The sequence below is a fragment of the Lissotriton helveticus genome, chromosome 5_1 (genome assembly GCF_964261635.1).
Source record: "Lissotriton helveticus chromosome 5_1, aLisHel1.1, whole genome shotgun sequence".
Taxonomy (NCBI): domain Eukaryota; kingdom Metazoa; phylum Chordata; class Amphibia; order Caudata; family Salamandridae; genus Lissotriton; species Lissotriton helveticus.
In genome coordinates, this window is record NC_136065.1 from 130,534,733 (window position 1) to 130,552,069 (window position 17,337).

At 47.4% G+C, this 17,337-nt stretch overlaps 1 protein-coding gene across 3 annotated transcripts in view; it reads left to right on the forward strand.

Moving 5' to 3' along the window:
* Positions 1 to 17,337, forward strand: part of PHF19 (PHD finger protein 19) — a 262,877-nt gene that overhangs the window by 239,699 nt on the left and 5,841 nt on the right. For all 3 annotated transcript variants that reach the window (XM_078641878.1, XM_078641879.1, XM_078641877.1), the window contains 2 exons: positions 11,946 to 12,031; positions 17,179 to 17,274. In XM_078641878.1, coding sequence (XP_078498004.1) covers positions 11,946 to 12,031; positions 17,179 to 17,274 — 182 coding nt within the window. The remainder of the gene's footprint in view (positions 1 to 11,945; positions 12,032 to 17,178; positions 17,275 to 17,337) is intronic.

The following is a 17,337-nucleotide window of genomic DNA, read 5'->3' on the forward strand; positions in this document are numbered from 1 at the left end:
CAGTAGCCCAATTACCTATCTAAATAAAATATAAATCTGTGATCTGCATGTTACACAATATGCTTTGCATCAGGCACATTGACCCTCTATGCTACTTTCTGAAAACTGGGACTAGACAAAACACAGAACTCTCCAAAAAGTACTGTGTTCAATACTTGAATTATCTTCTTGCTATTATAATCAACTAAACATTACTGGGCACACAATGATCTCTGCAGTCGATGTCTTAACCCTGTAAGATATTTTAAAATGCAGCCTCTTTGTGATCAATTACGTAATCTAAGACAGATTTACTGTCACCTATGTGCTCTGTTGCCGATTTCTTTGTGGCAGATTAAAAAAAAAACATAAATGTTGACAGTTAAACTTTGCTTTTAAAGCTCCAACCCTCGGGATTCCACCCCCTTTCTTCTTTCACACCTTGACTGCCAATTTATGGGTTCCTGGAGTACATATTTTCCAATTCCAGCACTGCTTTTAAAGCACTGTAGAAAAGTGCAAGCACTATGCCCTTTCTGAGCAAACACATTCAGCCAGCACTTGTTGGTAACCCTAAAACTGGACTGCTTCCGGGTCATCTCGTGCAATCCCACCTGCAGACCTCCTGAAGCAGGTGACCCCGGTCGACAACTGGCTTTAGAAACAGTAATATCCAAGTGTGATAGTGAATGTTTTTGGGTTCAAATAACTTTATCTGCCTTTTGGTAAAGAACAGAGTATCACTAATGAAAACTTTCAGTTCACCAACATTGAACTATTAGTCAAGGTTTGTTTCAGGTACACAGGAATCATATTTAACACTTGTGTGCGTGTCTTGCCGTTAACTGCATCACATTTTTAGGTCTCGCCTGTCGATGCGCATGCGCATCGAGCTTGCGAGACTATTGGGGCTTAACCACTCTTTAACTAACTTGCAAGGAATCGTGGCGATTCCTTGCAGTGCCCGTGACTTTTAGGCTCAATGCCCATGCTCATTGAGCTTAAAAGCGCGTGCACATCAGTTCCCTCAGCCGCACTCCAGTCCCCTGCTGCTTTCACACCCTCTCCCCGCTCCGCCCCCTCCCCTGCCCGCCGTGTCGCATTTCTCCTCCCCCCTCCCCTTCTCTCCCTCCGTCTTGTTTAATGTAGCGTTCTTCCATATCCGCTTTTATCGCATTCATACACCATCCGCTACTCTATACACGAGCGCTTGCACTCTCAGTGTATGTCGGGATGAAGGCACATGTCACACACTGTGGCCGGTGAATTGCTTTGCCGACTTCCTTCGTCGTAAAGGGTACTTGTCCTCATCGCAGGGTTATGGTCATTATTTTCGGTCCCCATCACATTATTTTCCCTTCTGTTTATTCTTGTGTTCCATATCCGCTTTTAACGCGTTCATAATACACCGTCTGCACTCTCAGTGTATGTCAAGAGGAAGGCGTGTGTCACTCACCGTGGCCGGTGAATTGCTTTGCCGAATTCCTTCGTCGTAAGGAGTACTCGTCCTCATCGCAGGGTTTTGCGGTTTCTTAATAACGTTCGGCTGCATTCTGGTAACAGACAATGTGCACCCGCAATCTATACTTGGTGCTTTCTCTGTTTAGATGCTGAATTGACTGGTTGCAAGTTGTGTATGTGTGTATACCCACCTAGGAAGCGCATTCAGATGTTTCAACAATTGCTGTTCAACCTTGACTATTTACAACAAGGGGTGGTGATGGACAGAGTCTCTGAATTAAGCAGAGTACTCTCACCCAGTCAAGAGATCAGGGCTAGATCCAACACCGTTTTTTAGCTCATTGCACCATCCCAGTTTCAGAACCTGGCTGTATGCAAATTAGTCTGTCCCTGGCCCAGTGCATCATGGGAACAGGGCAGACCAGACTACAAAAGCCAATTCTTACACTGGGAAGGAAACAAGCTTCCGGGGACCGGTTTCTGCCATTTCAGGCGTCTTCGGCCCGGCTTGCTTGAATCCTGATGGTGCAATGAGCAAGGGACTCACATCTGAGTATACCCTTCCACGCTTAGGGTGGACAAAATTATTTACAACAAGGGGTGGTGATGGACAGAGTCTCTGAATTAAGCAGAGTACTCTCACCCAGTCAAGAGATCAGGGCTAGATCCAACACCGTTTTTTAGCTCATTGCACCATCCCAGTTTCAGAACCTGGCTGTATGCAAATTAGTCTGTCCCTGGCCGAGTGCATCATGGGAACAGGGCAGACCAGACTACAAAAGCCAATTCTTACACTGGGAAGGAAATGAGCAAGGGACTCACATCTGAGTATACCCTTCCACGCCAATTCAGAGACTCTGTCCCTCACCACCCCTTGTTGTAAATATTTTTGTCCACCCTAAGCGTGGAAGGGTATACTCAGACATGAGTCCCTTGCTCATTGCACCATCAGGATTCAAGCAAGCCGGGCCGAAGACGGCTGTAATGCCAGAAACCGGTACCCGGAAGCTTGTTTCCTTCCCTTCCGTCCACATCCACAACCACCACATCCACCACCACCACATCCACCTCCACCACCACCACCACCTCCACCACCACTTCCACCACCACCTCCACCACCTCCACCTCCACCACCACCACCTCCACCACCACCACCACCACCTCCACCATCACCACCACCAACACCACCACCACATCCACCACCACCCCCACATCCACCCCCACATCCACCCCCACATCCACCGCCATCACCACCACATCCACCACCACCACCACATCCACCACCACATCCACCACCACATCCACCACCACCACCACATCCACCACCACCACCACATCCACCACCACATCCACCACCACCATATCCCCCACATCCACCACCACCACATCTACATGTGTGTGGCTCTGTGTGTGTAGGTGCAAATGCAATGTTCTTGGATTGTCGTCACAATAAAATACACTGAACATAATCTTCACAAAAGTTATTATTAAACGTTTAAGCTATTGCCATTATAAATTACAATAACTTTTTTTAAAGTATTAATTATTTACAAAATTAAAAGCCATTGTTATTTGTAATATCAATACATCTAAGCCACGTAAATACAACACACATTGCATTACAAATGCTATAGGTGTCACATTTGCAAAAGTTAAAACTATTGACATTGTAACTGATTCAAAGATTCAAAATAAGCTTTATTCGATATTCACAAAGTAATATCATATAAGCATACATAATTATAGCTATTATAAAAAGAGGTAAAATTTCAGTTTAAAATCATCAATTACATAGTTAAAAATAAATTTAAAATTCAGAAGTAAAAGAGGACAAAGGTCAATATGGAAAAAAACTACATCGCTATCACACAGGCCATTCTAAGGATCTCCTAAACTTAATCAATAGTTTTAAAAACTGTTCCATTGTGGATATCACCTCTCTGTCTTCAAGTTCTTGTAACCGCTCAAAAGCACTTTTGCAGGATCTGAGACCCCAACTCTTGAGTAGGGGTTTCAGTAGGGCTTTCCTCAGTGACATGTAATATCTACAAAATAGAATAGTATGGATATTAGATTGTATTGACATGTCGTCACACGGGCAATGACAAAGAATCTGAGTCCAATCATTGCATGTAGGAAATGTTACAAGTCTAAAAAAGGAACCCAGTCTAAATCTGGTAAGTAGCATCCTCGAATAACATGAAAAATCTGAAGTGAGATATAATTGTAGACCCTTATGGGATGTCACCCTTTGGTATGCCTGGATGTTTTTATTTTGTTTTTGCTTATTCCATCTGATTGTTTCCAGGTGGGCCATTAGTGTCTTTCTTAAGAATTTCCTTGGGACATTTTCCAGTGAGACAGCGTCCGAAAACCACTCCGGACGGCCAATTTCCTCAAAAAAGTTCTCAACATAAGCCAACCATTTAGAATGGTTTGCATGGTTGACCCCCTCCAATTTTAAAATATCTAGTATCACTTCTCTATTCAGAGATGTCTCGGGGGTGGACCAGATTTTGTGCCAGAGAAGAAGAGGCTCAGTTTTTATTATGTCCGATATGTACGGGAGGTCCAGTTCAATGTGCATCATATACACAGAGGTTGCTTTTGTGGAGGCCAAAAGGTACCTTAGAAATTGATTTTCCACTGTTTGTATCAATGAAATGTTTTTGTCAATTCCCCAAAGGCCAGCGCCATAAATGGCAGTTGAAACACATTTCGCTTTGTATATAGTTATTAGTTGTTGCCTGCCCCCTATTTTTCCCGCAAAGTCTCGAACCCCACCAATGGCTCGGATAAATGCGAGTTTCCTCTTATCAACAGCCGATTGCCACGAAACTTTTCTATGTAGGCAGATGCCCAAGTATGTAAAAGCCTCCACAGTCTCCAGTTTTTGGCCCTCGATGAAAACAGGGCATGGGATTTTTTTGTGCTTTTTGTTACATAACATTGTGTGAGTTTTTCCTATGTTTACTTTCAGGCCCCTGTCATTCATAAAGGCAGAAAATGCGGTAACAGCTTTTTGTAAACCCACTCTTGTCTGGGAGAGAATTGCCGCATCATCTGCATATAGCAGAATTGGGATAGATTGACCGGCTATTTTTGGGAAGTCACATTCGATGTTTTTAAGATGTTCGCCTATGGCATTTATATAGAGCGAGAAAAGCAGGGGAGCTAAGATGCACCCCTGCCTAACCCCTCTGCCAATGCCAAAACGCGGCGAGCACTCTCCCTTCGGGCCAAATCTAACTCTGGCTCCTGCGTCTCTGTACAGGGCCTTGATAAAAAGGAGGATTGATGGATCTATCCCCAATTGTTTTAAAGTATCCCATAGTTGGTCATGCAGGACGCAATCGAATGCTGAGGTTAAATCTATGTACGTTATGTACAGACTTCGCTTCTTGATGTTGACATATTTGCACATGATCAGGTGTAAATTGAGGGTCTGTTCTGTTGTTCCTCTACCTGACCGGAAACCATATTGTAAGGTCGATAGAATATTCTCGGCTTCCGTCCATTCAGTTATTCGTTTCAAGATGATGCGCCCAACAATCTTCATTAACGTGTCGAGGAGGGATATAGGTCTATAACATGATGGAGAATGCCTATCTCCTTTTTTGAAAATAGGTATTACTATCGCCTCGGCCCATGTTGGAAGAAGATCCAGAGTATTTAGAGAATTCAAAACAGAGGTCAGAAGGGGAGCCCAAAATTCTATTTCTGCCTTATACACATCTGCTGGGATGGCATCCGGCCCTGGTGCCTTCCCAGGAGGACTTTCCCTGATTGCCAGTTCTACCTCCTCATACGAAAATACTATTTTGCTATGGCTCTCCCAGGATGTATTTATAAATGTTTGAGAAATGAGTTCTGATGTAAGAGTGTTTAGAGATGTGGGATTACTGTATAGTTCTTTAAAATGGGTAGCCCACACCTCACCATTAATTGCCATATCCAAACTCCTCGTGGGCATTTTTACCCATGGCAAAGGGGTGTTAATAAGTTTCCAAAAAGCTGACATGTCCCTGTTTTCAGATGTTGTCACCAAATTATGCCATGCTTCCGCTTTGAGAGCCTTTTTTCTATTTTTAATGGCTAAACGGTACTGGATTCTAGCCTGGCGTATTTCTGTGAGTGATTTGGGTATAGCGTGCAGCAGGTTCTTTAAAGACTTTAAAGCCATGGAGCATTTTCTATCAAACCAGCCTTTAGAGGCAATAGGGCCTGATTTAAACTGTCGCGTCAATAGTTCTTTTAATGTAGCCTGTATCTTAATAAAGGCATTGCGAATAGCCTTGGGGTTATCATTATTAGAGAGACAAGTATGTATCTCCTCTCTCCTCTTATTGACTAGATTTTTCAAGAGGTTGTTAGGGTTGATTTTATCCCACTTGACAGAGTATCCATTTCTAGCCCCCATTTTAATTGGTTGTTCGTAGTTTACCTTTCGGCTACTTTGAGTGGTAGTTGGAGAGGGTAGTTCGACAGTTACAGACAAAGGATAATGATCACTATAGGGGTGGTCGAGAGTGTCCCAGCAAACTATTAACGGGGCATGGTTTTTTGAGCATAGTATAAAGTCTATGAGAGAGTTCATTCCTCTACCATGAAACGTTGATTTGAAAGATCTTGGGATGTTAAGTAACTCATTTGCAAAATATAAATTAAACGAGGTCAAAAAACTATTTAGCCGATCCCCTGTTTTTGAGTGTTGGAAATGACTGAAGGTAGGATCTTCAGAGTACATCTCATTTCTTTCATAAGGATTACAGGCATCTTTCATTGTGTTTTGGCAGATGTGACAATTGAAATCGCCCATAAACACTATTGCACACTCTCCCCCAGAGATTTCTTTGAAAGTTAGCAGGGCTTGTTGTAGGTCGTCCACGGCTTTCTCCATCTGTTCTGAGGTCATATTATTATAAAAATTTACTATTAGCAATAAGAAGGATGGAGCTATGTCCATTGCAATTATTTGGAAAGATTCCTTAAGTAACGTTTTTCTGATCCTATTGCCAACTGCAACGCTAATATACGTGCAGAGTCCCCCTTTATGTCTGCCCTGATTGCTCACGGTCGCCGGTGAGTGGAATGTCTGAAAGCCCTGAAGGTGGATAGGGGAAATCACCCAGGTTTCCTGGAAACACAGGATAGAATAATGATTAACCACGTCTACCCAGTCTGATAATGTAATTTTTGAGGCAAGCCCGGCCAGGTTCCATGAAAGGATCTGCAATTTGGTTGTTTTATCCCTATCTCCCTTTTGGATAACATGTGTATTTTCAATAGGTTTGGATGCTGATCTTGGTTCCCTTTTAGTTTTACTCCTCTCATTGATTTTTTCTTTTTTTCTTGGCCTGTTAAATAAAGGGTTTGTGTCAGGGCCGTCCACCGGATAGTCTTGGCTGGGTGAGATATCGATATTTGTACTCACAAGTTTCCTGTTATCCTGATTTTTTGCTTTGGTTGCAGAGAGTCATTCCACTTCATCAAGACCATAGAGTGGCTCATAATAATTGTGGCAGGCAAGGTTCCAGGACGGGGTTATAGAAGAAGGAGCTTCAGCATATCCCACCAAGTTATGTTGTGGTGTCGGGAATCGCAAATAGCCATTATAAGGATGGAATGCCTGATCCCTTACTCCATACGTTAGAGGATATTTGGTGAGGGTTGATCTTCTTGGCTGTTCCAATGAGAATTTGTCAAAATAAGTTGGTTTGGTGTGGCTTTGGGGGCATTAAGGCTTCAGGATAAAAGTACGCCAAGGGTTTAGATGATATTGGTCCCCTGCTGAAACCAGAGAACCAATCTGTTATATGTGTAATAACTCTTGGATCTTTGAAGGTTACAATTACTACGTCACCCTCTATATCTTTAGGGCGAATTCCAACCCATTTTGTTCTTCTTACCATTTTTATATCACCATTTATGTGCGGAGGTAAAGGTCTGTTTTCACTAAGCCAAAAAATCACCTTGTTTTTTAGGCTTTGGTGGTTTTCATAAGTGTCCGTAGCAGATAGTGGTTGAACCCCCGTTAGTACTATAACATTCTGTAATGCAGCAGGGGGTAAATCAACATACCTTTCACGTGGCTGTTTTTTATGTGGGGCGGCAGACTTGATGTTATCTGGGGTGGATGGTGTATTGCCCATTTTTGCAGAAGCTATAAGGGAGTTTATTTGTGCCGTTTGCGCCTGGGTGTTTTGAGGCGCTTTTGTGGGGGGAATTAGATTTTGATTTGCTGCCCTCATCTTTGTTGAATCTGTTTGTTGGATTGTTTTTTGTGTTGAAGATCTCCTGTCATTCGTACTTTTTTGGGCCGGAATCATTTTTTCTTTATTGGATATTTTCTCTCCACCAATAGAAGTTGTAGGATCTATTGTGGCCATAGTCGTTTTTGTTATGTTATTAATTGCGTCTCCCTTCTTTAAATTTGACACAACGTCTTGATCCCTATTACCTGGTTGGTTTTGGGCAAAGGTTCCCAAAAGGGTATCCACCTGACTACCTACTCTTGTCACTCTCTCGAGTATTGGAATTAATAGGGCCTTGAAAAGATGTTCCATTGCATCCACAAAATCTTTAATTGAAGGAGGGACACATGAAGTAAATGTTTCCCGAGATGAGGTACATGTGTCTTCTACTATTTGTAACAGCTCCTTGGTGAGTAGGTTCTTGGCAGGTTTTTGAGTTTTACGAGCCGGTTTTACTGGGGCTCTTTTTCGGCGTTTTTTGGGAGGTGATCGAATAATAACCTGTTTCTTTTTAGGTTGATTTATGGCATGTGAAGGTTTATCTAACCTTAGTACAAGGGGTGGAGGTTGAAACATCGTTAGCTTTTGGGTCTCCGAAGACGGGGGGACTTCTATTATGTCAGATGCAACAAACTCCGCGATTTTTGGCAGATTTGGAGTGACAAGATCGATAAGATCCGTAGATGGAGTAATTGTGTTAATAACTAAATTTAAATGGGATAGGACATAAACACAATTTTGGGGGGAAAAATAGGATTGAAACAGTAAAGGAACATTATCCGTATTTAATGGATCATCATCAGAATTTTCCACGGTTGAATTTAATGGATGAGGCTCTAGGGTAAGTGTGAGACCTGGGTGGTGTGTGGAGTTTTTAAGTAGCTCTACGGATTGTCGCCGTGCAATACGGCGCTCTACCAGGGCTAGGTCTCTATCTATTTCGGCGGTTGCTTTGAAGAAGAATTTGTCCAGGGGTCCCAGAATAGAGGTGCCATCTGTATTTACTTGGGCATCAGTACCTGATTTCGCCATGATCGTGCGTCGATGAGGTGTGTACATCTAGTACCGAAGCAAATGGGGTGGCCCAGCCCGGCCTGGTCTTGGAGGGCCGTAGAGGGCCCGCCCTTTGCCCGGGCTTAGCCCGGCGCTCCCGCGCGCTCCCGCGACGCGGGTGGGGCTGTGCAATTTTAAGCGCCGGTAGTCGCGCTCTATGGACCCGCCTTCCTTCCTGGTGACAGGGCAGCTGGGAAGGGTAGTTGTTTCCCTCTCGGTCCCCCCCTCTCGGCGGCTGTTCCAAGAACAGGGACAGCGGCGGAGGGAGACCGGCGCGGTACACCCGCAGGGGCTCCGCCTCCAGCAGCACCACGCTAGGCGGCTCGTGCAGTTCTGTGATTCACTGGTGAGTCTGAATCCTCACTGACCTTTGTGATAGTTTCTCCTGATACAGAAGACCGAGTTTTCTCAAAAACTATCAAAGCTCTAGAAATACGCCAAGCTGCAATCCAGAACAATCCAGAACAAGGAGAATGCTGGGACCTGTAGTCCTACCCACACTGCGGTCGCTGCTTAATACCCAGAAAGCTGCGACAGCGGGGTGTCCAGATAACGTTTTCGTCTGGTGAGGTCGGGGAGGTCAGGGAGGTGCAGGAAATTTGAAACGTTTAGCGTTTAGTTAGCAGGGTAAAGTTAACGAGAGAAAACCCCACACAGAAAGGGGCTGCCGCAGGCAATCACCAACTCGAGCATCTTAGTTTTAGTTTTAGTTTTAGAAAGTTTTAGGAAGTCCAAAAATGCCTTTCCGTGGTTTACCCCAACTAACCTGCTCCTTATCACGCTATCGCCCAGTCCATTAGAACTGCAACTCCGGCGAGGGAAAGAAACCAGCGATGGGCTCACGATCCAACAAAGCAGAGCCGAGCCGTCCCACCGTCGGGAAACTCAGTCAGGGCATTCAGGGCTTTCCAGCAAGCAGTTCAGAAGCCTCACGAAGCCTCGAGAAGAGAGTCAGCGGGATCCAGAACGCCGCTACAATGTTGCCGCCATCAGCCTCATGGGAGTGGGGAGGAGTCACGGACAAACAATACAGGACGAGCTCACCACAGCTTGTAACTGACAAAGCTATTAATTTTGCTACTTTCAAAACCTACACATAAATAAAAAAAGTGTCATTTACAATATCAATAGCTCAAACTTTCCTAATGCGAGACCTATTGCATTTCCAATGGGGTTAAGCTCCCTTTGCCTGCAAATGCACGGGAAAACGGACAGACACGCACCAGGAAACACCACACAGACGCAGTACAAGCATTGATTAATCACTCGCACACATCACGTTTTACTCCTTTGCTAGTGTTCTCGTTGTTTACATCAGAAAGAAACAGACCTTAAAACGATTGAATAATTGACAGAATCCTCAAATATTGTTAATTCCATTGAAGTCTAGTGAAAACGCTGCTCGAAGATGATATGTTGCTAAAATTACCGTAACAAAATCAATCCACTCACTGTAATATTCTTAATGTAATTGTATGTGCTAGCACCAGAAGGTATGGAGTGAAATTACTTAACTTGTGATTAAACATATTTGTTCACACCCTCTCCCCGCTCCGCCCCCTCCCCTGCCCGCCGTGTCGCATTTCTCCTCCCCCCTCCCCTTATCTGCCTTACCCTCCGTCTTGTTTTTTTTTTTACCCGCTCCGCCCCCTCCCCTGCCCGCCGTGTCGCATTTCTTTTCTCCTCTTTGCTCCTCCAGAAGTTCTCTGTCACCTTTCCTTCTCTCCTCCCTTGTCCACCTTTTCATTGTTTTTGCCCACCTCTCCTCCAGTTGAACTCTGTCACTAGCTCCTTTCAGCCCCTTCTCATTCCAGTGTTTTCGGGTCCCATCTCATGCTTGTTATAAAGGGGCTGCCAAAATGCGGACACTCCTCAACCCTCTGCTTCACATGAGACTCTGCGGCTCTCCTGGGACAATAAACCACTCCAGAACAAACATGGAGTTGTCATACGCGGCCATCTATCTCAATTAAAGGCCACATAGCTTCTCTAACCTCTAGGAAAATCTAGCCCTGCTATTTAATTTTGGTGCGGGATTACTGTGTAAAGAAGGTTTGCATAACGTCTCATCTGACTAACTAGTGCTTTAGTTTAGCATTGTATGTGTTTTCATAGGCTTGTGTGTATGTCCTTTAATGCATGTGCATGCTTGTCTTTTTCTGTTCAGTTCCCGTGTCAGTGTGTGCTTACCTGGATTTCCGTTTGTCTAATTTATGTGGCCTTTGTCAACGAGGCAATCCGCTACTCTGTCCAACGTTTATGAAGACGAGACACTCAACCACGCAATGCCACTCACACACACAACGCCACTCACACACACAACGCCACTCACACACGCAACGCCACTCACCCACGCAACGCCACTCACCCACGCAACGCCACTCACCCACGCAATGCCACTCACCCACGCAACGCCACTCAGCCACACAACGCCACTCAGCCACGCAACGCCACTCACACACGCAATGCCACTCACACACGCAACGCCACTCACACACGCAACGCCACTCAACAACGCAACGCCACTCAACCACGCAACGCCACGCAACGCCACTCAACCACGCAACGCCACTCACACACGCAACGCCACTCACACACGCAACGCCACTCACACACGCAACGCCACTCACCCACGCAACGCCACTCAACCACGCAACGCCACTCACCCACGCAATGCCACTCACCCACGCAACGCCACTCAGCCACGCAACGCCACTCACACACGCAACGCCACTCACACACGCAACGCCACTCACACACGCAACGCCACTCACACAGGCAACGCCACTCATCCACGCAACACCACTCACACATGCAACGCCACTCACACATGCAACGCCACTCACACACGCAACGCCACTGAAACAACAGCGCCACTCAAACAACAGCGCCACTCACACACGCAACGCCACTCACACACGCAACGCCACTCACACACGCAACGCCACTCACACACGCAACGCCACTCACACAAACAACGCCACTCACACAAACAACGCCACTCATCCACGCAACGCCACTCATCCATGCAACGCCACTCATCCATGCAACGCCACTCATCCACGCAACGCCACTCATCTATTTGCAAAACGAAAAATGTTAAACTCTTCTATTGCGAGACCTATTGCATTTTCAATGCTTGTTAGCATTTGTATGCTTCGTCCCATGTGACTTCTCATGTTTTTAATCACAATACAGAGCGACTTCACTTCTGCCTGGAGCACGAACCATCACCTGGCGAGCATATTCGACTTCACACTGGACGAAATTCAGAGTTTAAAGAGGTAATGCCGCAGTCAGTTGCTGTTGCTATGTGTTCACTCTGGGTACTTAAAGACATTGCATGCACTCTCTAGAAACTGAGGTTTGCCAGTGTCTGGAATTGTTGACTATCCTCTAAGCATTCTGGTCCCTCACTTGTGACGTGTGCTGTTCCTCTATGGGGTTTAGTTCTCAGCATCTTCTGGTAAGAGAAGAGATGGCATTAGCAGTGCTCAAAAGAAGTTGAGCCCTCGCCGTGTATGTCTGTGGACGAATTCAGCTCAGTTCATGATTAAAAAGGAAAAGCGATTCATAGGGTGGAATATCACTGACAATTTAAAGATCGCAGTGGTCCCCTTAACCTGTGGTTAAATCACATCCTGCTCAATATCACACCCTCGTAATTCTCCCAAATATATTCCAGTAGGTAAAACCTTCCAAAATGTATCATTGTTAAAGGGACCAGAATAATATAAAACAAGTAGAATTGAATGGGTTAAATACTGATTTTAAGCATGTTATGTCTCATTCCCAAGTTAAAAATTCAGAATGAGAGGTATTTACCACATCCTGTAAATACTGACACCTGGCTAATAGAATGTATCAGTATGGGAAATACTCCACTGTATTCCACACAACTTGGAATCATCCTTAGTTCCTATGTTTCAGCATTCTCCTTTCTTTAAATTAGCATTTTCTGCAAATGTTCCGCGTTCATGTCACTCTCTTCAACCAGATATTAGCCATGTCCCAGACCTGCTGGCTTTTTTGCCAGGCACTGAAGTCTTGATTATTTACAGCAGTCTTTTTGGGTTCAGTTGTGCATTAATGAATTGTTCTAATTTTCAACATTTGTATTATTTTTTTGTGTGAGATTGTACTTTGTTCTTTTTTTCTTCACTAATTTATTTTTATGAATGCACTCATGTTTGTAGCTCCTCTTCACCGTGGGGTCAGATGTATAATCAAAATAAAAAAAATAAAAAAAAACTGAGACCTCAGAGTACCCAAAATAAAACGCAGATAAAGACAATCCGAGATAATGCCAAAGAAATCACAATATTCTAAGTTTAACAAGCGAAACAAGGATTTGAGATTGGACATCCCGTGCACATGTCGCTTCCGTTTCCTTTGAGTACTACATTTTAATCACTGTGGAAGCCAGAGTGTGCACAGGTTTTGGACTTGTAAAGTTGTGTGATAATTATCAATCCCTCGCTGCTTTCCCTGTTAGACTCTTGTTCAGTCGTGGCTGGCACAGATCAGGAGTGGCGGGTTGGGGGGGGGGTGACCAGTCGGTGGAGGGGTGTGAAGTGTAGAAAAGAAAGAAACACTTATTCCTTCAGCCGACCGCGTCTCTCATCTGCTTTGACGAGCCTGGAACAGAAGCAGGAAGCACACAGGCTTCCCCTAGCCGATCATGACGCTGCTAATAGCCGAGTCGTGATTGGTCTGAGCGCCGTGGTTCGGCGCTTAGAAGGAGACTATGAACCTGTGCATGCTCTACACCCTGTATTACAGCCTGGGTGGAGAAGATGCAAAGTGCGCTTGACGGTTTGGCCATCCTGAGACGGCCGAGCAAACCTTCTTGCGCCCTTAAGTGCTCAACACTCCTCTCAATCAATCAATCAAAGCATTTATAAAGCGCACTACTCACCCGGGGGGTCTCAAGGCGCTAGGGGAGGGGGGGGGTCCGCTACTGCTCGAACAGCCAGGTCTTGAGCTGCTTCCTGAAGGCAAGGTGGTCCTGGGTCAGGCGGAGGTGGGTCGGGAGGGAGTTCCAAGTCTTGGCGGCCAGGTAGGAGAAGGACCTTCCTCCTGTGGTGGCTCTTTGGATGCGGGGGACGGCGGCGAGGGCGTGGCCGGTCGATCGAAGCTGGCGTGTGGGAGCGTAGAAGTTGAGGAGGCTGTTGAGGTATCCTGGGCCTTGGTTGTGTAGGGCTTTGTGTGCGTGGGTGAGGAGACGGAAGGTGATTCTCTTGTTGACCGGGAGCCAGTGCAGATCTCTCAGGTGTCCGGAGATGTGGTTGCGATGGGGGATGTCCAGGATGAGTCGTGCTGAGGCGTTCTGAATCCGCTGGAGTCTCTTCTGGAGTTTGGCGGTGGTTCCGGCGTAGAGTGAGTTGCCGTAGTCCAGTCGGCTGGTGACGAGGGCCTAAGTGACCGTCTTCCTGGTCTCGGTGGGGATCCACCGGAAGATCTTACGTAGCATGCGCAGGATGTTGAAGCATGACGAGGAGACGGCGTTGGCTTGTCTGGTCATGGAGAGGGAGGAGTCCAGGATGAATCCCAGGTTGCGTGCGTGGTCTGTTGGTATGGGTGCGCTGCCCAGGGCGGGGGGCCACCAGGAGTTGTCCCAGGCGGAGGGTGAAGATCCCAGGATGAGGACTTCCGTCTTGTCCGAGTTCAGTTTCAGGCGGCTGTTCATCATCCACTTGGCTACGTCTGTCATCCCTTCGTGTAGGTTGGCTCTGGCGGTGGCAGGGTCGTTGGTGAGGGAGAGGATCAGCTGGGTGTCGTCGGCGTAGGAGATGATGTTAAGGTTGTGTTGGCGTGCGATGGCTGCGAGGGGGCTCATGTAGACGTTGAAGAGGGTTGGGCTGAGCGAGGAGCCTTGAGGAACGCCGCAGATGACTTCGGTGGCTTCTGATCTGAACGGGGGGAGGCGGACTCTCTGTGTCCTTCCGGCGAGGAACGAGACGATCCATTCCAGTGCCTTCTCCTGGATTCCGACGTTGCTGAGGCGCTGCACTAGGGTGCGGTGGCAGACAGTGTCGAAGGCCGCGGAGAGGTCTAGGAGGATGAGGGCCGCTGTTTCTCCGTTGTCGAGCAGGGCTCGGATGTCGTCGGTGGCTGCGATCAGTGCGGTCTCGGTGCTGTGGTTGGCCCGGAAGCCAGACTGCGAGAGCTCGAGGGATCCGTTGGTCTCGAGGAAGGCGGCCAGCTGCTTGTTGACGGTCTTCTCGATGACTTTTGCAGGGAACGGGAGCAGCGAGATGGGGCGGTAGTTCTTGAGGTCGGTGGGGTCGGCTGATGGCTTCTTAAGTAGAGCGCTGAGTTTGGCGTGCTTCCAGCTCTCCGGGAAGGTAGCGGTGTCGAAGGAGGTGGTGATGATGTCCCGCAGGTGGGGCGCGATGACAGCGTCGGCCTTGTTGAAGACGTGGTGAGGGCAGGGGTCGGTCGGAGATCCGGAGTGGATGGAGTTCATCGTGCGGATGGTGTCTTCGGTGCTGATCGGGGTCCAGGTGCGCAGGGTGGTGGTGGGGGGCGGTGGTTCAGTCGTGGCGCGCGTCGGTTGAGTGCTGAAGCTGTTGTGTATGTCCGCGATTTTGTTGTGGAAGTAGGAGGCGAGGGAGTTGCAGAGGTCTTGCAAAGGGGTGATGTCGTTGTTTCCGGCGTTTGGGTTGGAGAGCTCTTTGACGATGTTGAAAAGTTCCTTGCTGTTGTGTGCGTTGTTATCCAGTCGTTCCTTGAATGCAGTTTTCTTGGTGGCGTGGATCAGTTGGTGGTGTTTTCGGGTGGCGAGCTTGAGGGCAGTCATGTTGTTTGGTGTTGGGACTCTGCGCCAGGCTTTCTCGAGTGCTCGGCAGTTCTTCTTGGAGCTCTTGAGTTCGTCGGTGAACCATGGGGCTTTCTTGCTGGTGGGTCTGCTAGGCGGGGTCTTCAGAGGGGCGAGGTCGTCTGCGCAATTGCTGATCTATTTTGCGAGGTTGGTGGCCGCCTGGCTTGGGTTCGTTGCGCTGGTGGGAGGGTACATGCTCAGGGAAGTCGCGAGCTGGTCGGCTGTAATCTTGTTCCAGTTTCTGCGTGCAACCTGTTGCTGGTGGTGGTGGGTCGTGGTCCTTCTGAAGCTGAAGTGGACGCAGCTGTGGTCCGTCCAGTGGAGTCCGGTGGCGTGGCAGAAGGTGATGTCCTTGCTGGATGAGAACACGGGGTCGAGTGTGTGTCCGGCGAGGTGGGTGGGTGTGGTCACCAGTTGCTTGAGACCGAGGTTGGCGAGGTTGTCCAGCAGGGTGGTGGTGTTGCGGTCGTTGTTGTTCTTCAGGTGGAAGTTGAGGTCCCCGAGGAGGATGTAGTCAGCGGAGAGGAGGGCGTACGGGCTGATGAAGTCGGCGATGTCTTCGCTGAATTGTGTGCGTGGGCCCGGGGGTCTGTAGATGAGGGTGCCTCTGAGGGTGGTCTTGGGGTTGACGTGGATCTGGAAGTGCAGGTGTTCGGCGGGTGCGAGGATGTCGTCGGTGTTGGTCGTGATGCGGATGGTGTTCCTGTGGATGATCGGAATCACAGAGGTACAAGATTAAACAGCACGGGGAACAGAAAGTAAACAAGGAGCAGAGAACACACCGGGGGAAAAAACAATCGGAATCGCAAATACAAACGCGGCGCAGGCGGGGCAAGAGCAGCAACAGCGGTGTTACAGGATCGCAGCTGCGGGCAGCGGCGGCACTGGCGGGAACGAGGGGCAGCCTGGGCTCACTCACGAGGAGTGTGCGCGGTGCGTGGGGGTGACCGGCCCAGAGGGACGAGAAGCCTGCAAAACTGCCTTAGCACGGAAAAATAAAATAACAGCGCGTCATCAGTATATTTTTCCTTTTTTGCACTGCTGAAAGCTGTGGGGCGACGCTCCTCCGCCTTAGTGGAGAAGATGCCGCTGCAGTCTCGTTGTGACTGTATAGCCACACTCTCAAGGTAGCTCATTGAAATGAGAAAACGCAGCCTCCCAAAGGTTCCATCAAAGCCCATCCATCATTAGTAACTTTCCCTGGAAGAGACCACTCTTAAAGCCTGGCAGGGCCTGTAGCCAGAACATCTTATACAGATTAAAACCCTGCAGCATCTTTTATCAGTTCTTGGCTGTCAGCCCTCCGGCCAATTGCTCCCCAGTGCTCCATTTGCCCTTGGTCATCTGTTAGAAATTGCTTTCCTAATTTCCTTTACACATCACCTCTCCAACACCCACATGATAGACCTTCTTTTCTGTATGGAGCCGGGGACACTCTTACACACCTCCTCTTTCCTTTGAGACCCACGTATATGGGAGGAGTTTTAGGGGTTTGACATATTCTGTGTTTATATGTATTTATTAACTAAGAATAAACAATGTATGCAATAATTTGCTTTTATGGGTGCCGTTTGGAAACCTTTATTTGTGTCTTCCAATCCACTTTAGTGCAAGTTCTGGCCAGACCTTGGTATCGGACCTGGACTCCAATGATGCTGCTAGCACCTCAGGCTCTGCCTCAACAAGCCTCTCCTATGAATCGAGGTAGGTGGAGCGCGTTTACATGCCGCTTCTGTCGTGGATGAGAAGGAATGGGGTCACAGTGCC